Source organism: Nycticebus coucang, chromosome 6 (genome assembly GCF_027406575.1).
Source record: "Nycticebus coucang isolate mNycCou1 chromosome 6, mNycCou1.pri, whole genome shotgun sequence".
NCBI classification, from domain to species: Eukaryota; Metazoa; Chordata; class Mammalia; order Primates; family Lorisidae; genus Nycticebus; species Nycticebus coucang.
Window position 1 is genome coordinate 32,140,082 of NC_069785.1, and position 8,161 is coordinate 32,148,242.

Consider the following 8,161-nt stretch of genomic DNA (forward strand, 5'->3'; position numbering starts at 1 on the left):
GATAAACTCACCTAGGCACCTATTTTGAATAAAATATTTCTTTGGTAAAAAGTACATTTAAAATCACAGAAAATAATAAATATAATTTTTGAAAGGTATGAGGTAAAACTCCATCAGCTGCCAGAGCAGATTCCTGGATTTAACATGGCAGCCTCCACAACATTACAACATCATAAGGATGAAGTGGCTGGTGACATATTCAACTTGCTGCTCATTTTTATGCATGTTCTGGTATTTAAAAAAAAAATGTTTCTGTACCACAGAGCAGAAAAACAAGGCCAGAGCCTGGATCTTATGCATTGGTTTCACTGTGGAAATCATCTTCTATGCCAACTGCCCAGAATGATCTGCAGCCCTAGGTCCCAGATCCAACCCAAAGAATGGGATCATTCTGAATGTTACCAGCCCAAGAGGCAAAAAGCTGTCATGCAGATACTAAAAGGCAAGTGTTTGAGGAGAGGACATGAAGAAATGGAAAATGCTCAATTCAAGATAAAATATCAAGTGTAATTTACTAGGATCCACTTAAATTTATAAAGAAAGTAAGCCAAATATTACCAATAAATTATCTGGGTACAGAATTATAACCTTAATTTTTTTTTTTTTTTTTTGAGAATGAGTCTCAATCCATTATCCTGGGTAAAATGGGGTGGCCTCAGCTCACAGTGTTGTGCCCAAGTTGTGGGATCCACACGTAAATCACCCAGAGACCAAGTCCTATGCAAAAGCAAGAGGTTGCTTATTTACAAGCTCAAGCCTGGGCTCCCTGGTCCAGGCACAGCAGGAGAGCAGAGAAGCCCCAGTCTCGAAAAGGAGGGAGGTTTTTAAGGGTACAGAAAGGAAAAAAAAAGGAGAGGGTGAGGTGATCTGCTGGGGCGAGTTGATAGGGGGTCTCGGGGACTGAGCACTTATCCTTGGCTGTCTGGGAGAGTGTTATTGCTAGGAGCAGATGTTGTGCAAAGGCACGGATCATGGGGCAAGGACAGCGGGCAGGGAAGAGAACAGGTTGCCCAACACCTTTGGTATGCAGCTACAAAATGAAGACTGAGGGACAAGATGAAGTTAGTTTTAACAAAATTGAGTTAACTTGGTCCTTACAACAGCAGCCTCAAATTCTTGGCCTCAAGCAATCCTCTTGCCTCAGCCTCCAAGAGTAGCTGAGACTACAGGCACCCGCCTTAAAACCCGGCTATTTTTTCTGTCTTTAGTAGAGACTGGCTCTCACTCTTGGTCAGGCTGGTCTCAAACTTCAAAGCTGAAGCAATCTACCTTCCTCAGCCTCCCAAAATACTAGGATTAAGGGCTTGAGCCACCACACCCAGCTAACCTTAATATTTTTATATTTCACATATTTTCTTTGACATGTAAGGTTTTAAAATCACTGAAAATAATAAATGTAATTTTTGAAAGGTATGAGGTAAAACTCCATTCATAATAGAGGTTGTTGTGCTGGTGCTGAGAAGTTATTTATAGGAAAAGTGTCTGAATAGCAAACATACAGTCAATATTAAAGCCCCGATTTCAAAATAAAACATCACTAATTCCCTTTAAGAATGCATTAAGCAAAAGTGAGTCAACAAATGGTCTAACCTTTTCTGAATCATCTTGAACATAAACTTATTTTATGCTTTTAATTTCCATGTGTTAGTTTTCACTTGCAAATAAACAATGTGACAAATGAATATGGCTGAAGGTCAGTGACAAAGGAAAGATGTGGGGCTTCAGGCCCAATATCAGGTTTGAGTTCAAGCTGCAGGTGCCTGAGAAGCAATGTGCCCTCACTGCACAGAAGAAGACAGCTGAATCAACAGGTTGGGTGTTTTCAAAGCGCAGGGAGAGATGTTTGGCCTCCTTATTCAATAAAACAGCAATTCTTTGGATTACATTTTTTCTGTTCACATTGTAAAAAATGTCTACAAAATACCGGGGACCTTTTCCAAGTTTTTGGAAGTACCAAAGGAAGTACATGGAAGCACTGTCTGAATAAGTACAGTTGATAACAGAGCTGTCTCCCTCCTGGACAGACAGGGTAGAAGGACTCTGCTCCACAGTCTTTCCTCTGCTCATCCCTATGCAGAAAGAAAAAGTGAGAGAAAGGAAGATTGTTAGATCATTACTCTCTAGAATATTCTTTCCTTAGTAACTAAAGAAACCTGAATAAATCTGGTCTCCTCTTTGGACTTCTAATGAATATCCACTAATATACTTTTTTCCACCAAAACTCTCAACTCACAGTCTAGCTGCAGCCACAAGAACGTAAATAAAGCTTGAGTGAATGTCTTCATTGTTCTTCCCAGTTAGGATCCGTCTCAGACCTGCAATCTCCAACCATTAGAGCTACTTCTATTATCATTTAACAATCACAGTGGTTTCTCACCTTTTCTACCCAGCCAATAAGAAATAGGCTCTGCTTCTATTGGAAGCCTATCCATTCAGAATCCAGGTAAATGAACCCTCCATACTCTGCATCAGAGGAGGTATACTACCATCTTGTGGTCACATTATTCCTAACTACTGAACTCATGGGTTGAATGGCTTTTGGTGTTGGGTTGTTTTTGTTTTGTTTTGTTTTTTCCTCTCTTACCTATGAGAGACTTGGATGCCCAAACTCAGCAGCAAAAGATCAGTCAACACTTATGTGCACATATAGAAGTAAAACTTGACAAAAATCAAGTAGGTGAAAGAGGGGAGGATAAATTGAGTAAATTCACACTTATCTGTGTGATGCACATATATTCTGGGTGAAAGGCACACTTATAACTTTGACTTAAAATATACGAAAGCAAGTTATCTAACCAAAACATGTGTACTCCTATAACTCAGAAATTAAAAAGAAAAAAGTAAAAAGAAATCGGTGTGAAAAAAATTGACTAGTATATGACCATCCATTTCTTGTCTATTTCTCTGTTACTAAAAGATACATTTTTATAATAAAAATGAAATATATTCATAAAATTATGTGTCCCTATTGCCTAAAAATGCTGCTGGCATGTTTATAGTTTTTAATAAAAATGTTGAATAGATAGGGCAGTACCTGTGACTCAAAGGAGTAGGGCGCCGGCCCCATATGCTGGAGGTGGTGAGTTCAAACCCAGCCCTGGCCAAAAAAAAAAAAAAAACCTGCCAAAAAAATAGATAAATACATGAGTGACTAAGTAAAAGTTATCTTAGCACCTATTCAAAAAAAAAAAAAAAGAAAATCCTAAAGACTCTACCAAAAGACTCGTAAAATTGATAAATTAAAGACTCAGGTTCCAAAATCAATGTGCACAAAACAGTAGCATTTCTATATTCTAATAACAGCTAATCTGAGAGTTAAATCAAGGACTCAATACTATTTGTAATAAGTACAAAGAAAATAAAATATCTAGGAATATACTTAATCAAGGAGGTGAAAGATCTCTACAAGAACTGAAAGAAAAAAATCATAGATAACACAAACAAATGGGAAAACATCCCTTGCTCAAGGATGGGTACATGTAGAACCAACATTGTAGAAATGTCCATAATGCTCACAGTAACAAAATTCATTACTATAAGAAGTTTCTCATGATTACAGAATAATCATGGAGTACAGTAAATACACATAAAACAATAAATAAATCAAACAAGCAAGCCATCTACTTTAATATCTCAAGCAGGAGTGGGATACAGAAATAGAAGGTATTCTTCAGCTACTTGAGGTCCTTGGTGCACATATAAGTCTGGTCCAATCAAAAGAAAGACACATAGTTATATAAAACAAGAAATGTTATATTTCTTAATTTCAGAAAAGTAAGGGATACCCATTTTTTGTTTACATACTTGTTGTTTTACAGATCGAGTCAAAATTACAAGTGTGCCCTTTACTCAGCATGCACTGTGCCCAGTAGGTGTGAATTTACCCCTCCTCTCTACCATCCTCCCCCAGCTTGATTTTCATTGAGATTTACTTCCTTATGTGCACTTAAATTTTGAACAATTAGTTCTCACTTGGTATTGAGTCCATGTGTTTGTTTCTCCATTCTTATGACGTTTCACTTAGAACAATGGTTTCCAGTTTCATCCAGTTGTCACAAAAGATACCAGATCACATTTTTATGGCTGAGTAGTACTCCATATTTTGCATATGCCACATTTTATTAATCCATTCATGTATTGGTGAGCATTTGGGTTGTTTTCACATCTTTGTGCTTGTGAATTGTGCTGCTATAAACATTCGAGTGCAGGTGTCCTTTGTATAACATGACCTTTTGTCCTTTGGTTATTTACCCAGCAATAGGATTGCTTGATCAAATGGTAGGTCTACTTTATGTTATTTTCAGTATCACCACGCAATTTTCCATAGACATTGTACTAGTTTGCAATCCCACTAACAGTGTGCAAGAGTTCCTTTCTCTCTGATCCATGCCAGCGTCTGTTGTTTGGGGACTTAATATATTTTCAAAAGTCCAAAAAACCTGAACCAGGAAATTTTAACATAAAGAATTATAAATCATAAAGAATTATAAATTGTTTTACAATAAAAGTAAAACAGAGTGAATAAATCTGAAGCATACAGGAATAGTAGATATAAGGTGAAACCACTACTCCTCACAATAGGACAAAAAGCCCAGCAAAGAGGCCCCCAGGACTGAGACAGAGAGCTTGTTGGAAAAGGCACAGCTGGGGCTCACTAGATAACAGAGTGGTCACTGTGGTGTTGTACCAGCAGAACTGGAAACCCACCCCTCTAGAACTAGCCAAAAAGCTATCCTCTAGGGTGCTAGGTAAAGCTATTCACAGAGTGGTTTCTCACTGGAGGTGCTCTTCTACAAAACAACCCCCAAATGGGCGTGCTGGAGGAAGCTCTGGCCACTGTGCCATGCAGAAACCTGGAGCAGGTGCACTGCATGAGCTGAGCAGGGGAGGACCCTCCCAGCCTGCCTAATCCTGTCAAGTGAGCACACAGAAACCAGAAAGAAAACTTCCTTCCCGTGTCCTCTCTCTTCTCACAAAGCTTAACATTGTACTAACTGGCAAAGGAAAATAGTTGAAGCACTCAGATTCATCTTCACAAAACAGGCAATGAGTGAATTTGGAACTAAGAGTCAATAAATTGATCTTCCCCTTCAACTACTGACAGGCAACTTTCTACCCACATTTAAAACACATGCAAAAACCCATTATGTATTTCTATGGAAACTGTAATTTAGAGATACTGAAATTTTTCTTACAAGTGGAAAACTTCTCTCCTTTCCCCCAAATTAGGACATTGACAGCCCCAAGGGTCATTTTCTTCAACAATGATAATATTAATACGATAAAGAATAACTTCAAATTTAGTGAGAGTCCTTGTGAAAATTATGTTACCTACACACTAAATCATAAAGTTTATTACCTAAAGTTTGCATATAAAACAAAAATAGGAAGTAAAGATTACTTTGATTACTCAGGCAGAGTTGTTTGGGAAGATGGGGGAATGTTCTCTCAGCTGCTAGAGGTCCTTGGTGTGGAAAATATTTTTCTTTGAAAGTCAGCTTGAGTTCAGAAGCAAATGAAACTGGCAGTTCTCCTTCTCACACCAATCTGCAGAAAGGTCCACCACAGTCCCTTTGGGCAATGTGGCTGAGCTGATGACAGTGAGTCACCTGAATTTAGGCATCTTATGGAAAATAAAAGAGTGTGGTCCAGAAATAGAAAGGAAGGGAAGGAGGAAGAGAGGGAAACATTATATGAGCATATAGTTCCTGTTCATAATTTTATGTCTCTATTGCCCATTTACCTTCCCTAGATCCCTCCAGAATATGAAAAATCAAACAGATTCTTCACATATAATCATATAATTATGTCCTAAAAATACTTTTTACCTCCTGATTTATCATTTGGCTAGTGTGTTCCATTGGCCACAATCAACTTATTCTCCCTGTAGTTTGAGAGTTCCCATATGCCTACCCTCTTATCCATTATAGCGTGAGCTAACTAAAAGCTAGAAAGTTCCCTTCTCCTCCTCCTGCGTTTTTTCAGAGTATTCATTATCCTCCAAATGTTCAAGCATGCAAGGAGTATAAAAGCTTTGCATATACTTCTTTCTGTATTTATCATAAATTTATAATGGGATCAATATCGAGTGTTAGTATCCATTGCAATTTTTATTAACATTTCCAGCAGAGGTCAACATTTCTAAACTTACTACATCATTGATTATCACCGTCTTAGCATGTGAGTATCAATCTTCAATACTCCAACAGTAAAATCACACAAGAACATGATGAAAGGAATGGATGAAAGTGACAGAAGCCAGAAGAAAAAAGTAGACTATATCCACAAATTTCTGATGTAGATTTACATAATTTGTGAAATCAAAGAATAGGAACTACTTGTGCAACTGTGAAAAAGTCTTTGGAGAAACACTGGCAAATTCTAAATCTTCATTCTCCTTCTGCAGTACTCCTGAATAGTGGCCAAAACATTGCCATGACAATGTTCTATGCTGATCATGATTTAATCAGTCTCCTATTCGTTAATAATTTGGGAGACTCTTTCCTAATTTGTCACCCTAATACTGTACCAGTTTTTTAAAACACTCTAATGCATTATGACTAGCATAATTAGAACCACAAGAAAACTCAAGAAAATAATTTACAAAACGCCAAGTCGACAAAAAGACAAATTTACGGGAAATAACATGAAAGCCTCATCTTTTGTTTTCTGAGTCGGTTCAGTGATAAAATAACATATAAAAATCTGGCTTCTTCTAGACCATTACACAACTCACATAGTCAGCCCCTTTTGACAGTCAACATCAGGGTGAATCCTTAAAGTATTGATTATTATGTGATGAGAAGACTTTATCCTCCACCATTCTAGAATACTGTTTACTATTAAATGATTTCTACAATGAGCAAAAAGCCTCAGAAACAAAGTTTATCAGACCTGGGGCACAGTAGGAATTGTAGACTTACAAGTAAAAGTACTTGAGTCAGGTCACCCCACTTTGCCTCATTGCCATCACATAGTAGGGTATCTGAAAATGCCACAGGAGGAGATCCTGAGTGTCTGAAAACTCCACCCACCTGGTGGTTTGTGTTCAGCTCCCCCTGCAGTAGCAGATACTGTGGCACTCACAGCACAGAAGTACTTAGCCATGTCAGTCCAGTGCACAGACTGTTTCCGCAGGTTGAAGGAAGATTCACTCTTCTTGACTTCAGCCTCAAAGCCTTTAATGCCTTGAACCACAGTGTCCCCAGAATAGTACCAGACGAGCAACTGGAGGCCTTGTCCAGGGTACTGGACATACCAGAAGAGATAAAGAGGTCCACCATAGGAATAGTTGCATCTCAATTCCAACGATTCTCCTTCAGAAACAGAGATGTAGGGATCAAGCTGGGTCACAGACTGGGCTCTGGTATCCCCTGCAAAAGTCGGTAAGTGTTGGAGAAAAGAATGCTGCTTTGCTATGAAGAATAAGCATTTCTAGGCAGAATCTAGAAACAAAAACCGTAAAGAAATTTTTTTACTCACTCGAGGCAAAATGTATCCCCAGGACTGGGATGAGCAGCAGGAGCATGACTGAGCAGGGGAAGTGCTATCGGGTCTTTTCCAGAAAGTGTCCCAAGAACAGCAGGACTGGCTGCAGAAGAAAGACCTTGGAAACAGGTGTGGGGAAGGTTCAGCTGAACTAGTCCCTGGCTTAGGTAAAACAAAAGCTGTTATCAGAACCTGTATGCTTTGTGACCTCTGATTCTTGCCATGTGTCTCTACAAAGAATTCAGCCAGTTGATGATGATCTTCAAGAGAAACTGTCTCTTGTTTGTGCAGCGTCGCCCCCTGGAGGCCAGGTGCAGAACCAGAGTTCAGTACACAGAGCTCATTAGGGACCTATTTTCGGAGATGCATCTAGACTTTCATGTTTCTTCCTTCCCAAATCAAGAATCATGCTAAGTCCTAAAGTTCATTAAAAATGGATGTCATGTAAAAAACAAAGTAATAAATTACTTCACTGAGAAACCAGTTTTTAAAATGTCAGAATTCAGCTGTGAATCCATAAGACAATGAAACGGCTTCTTTAAAGTGAGGAGGGGAAATGTCAGTACAAAATTACAAATCAGATGAAAACGTCTTTCAGAAATAAAGAGGAAATAGAGAATAAAGACATTTTCAGATAAAGGGCAACTGCCATCAAACCTTCTCTAGAAGAAAT

At 38.5% G+C, this 8,161-nt stretch overlaps 1 gene segment (V, D, J or C); it reads right to left on the reverse strand.

Moving 5' to 3' along the window:
* The window catches only part of LOC128587405 (T cell receptor alpha variable 8-3-like), a 624,669-nt gene extending 616,999 nt beyond the window's left edge, over positions 1-7,670 (reverse strand). Inside the window, 2 exon segments of the V gene segment in view lie at positions 7,083-7,373; positions 7,483-7,670. Of these exon segments, the coding sequence occupies positions 7,083-7,373; positions 7,483-7,528 (337 nt within the window).
* Positions 7,671-8,161: the final 491 nt, after the last annotated feature.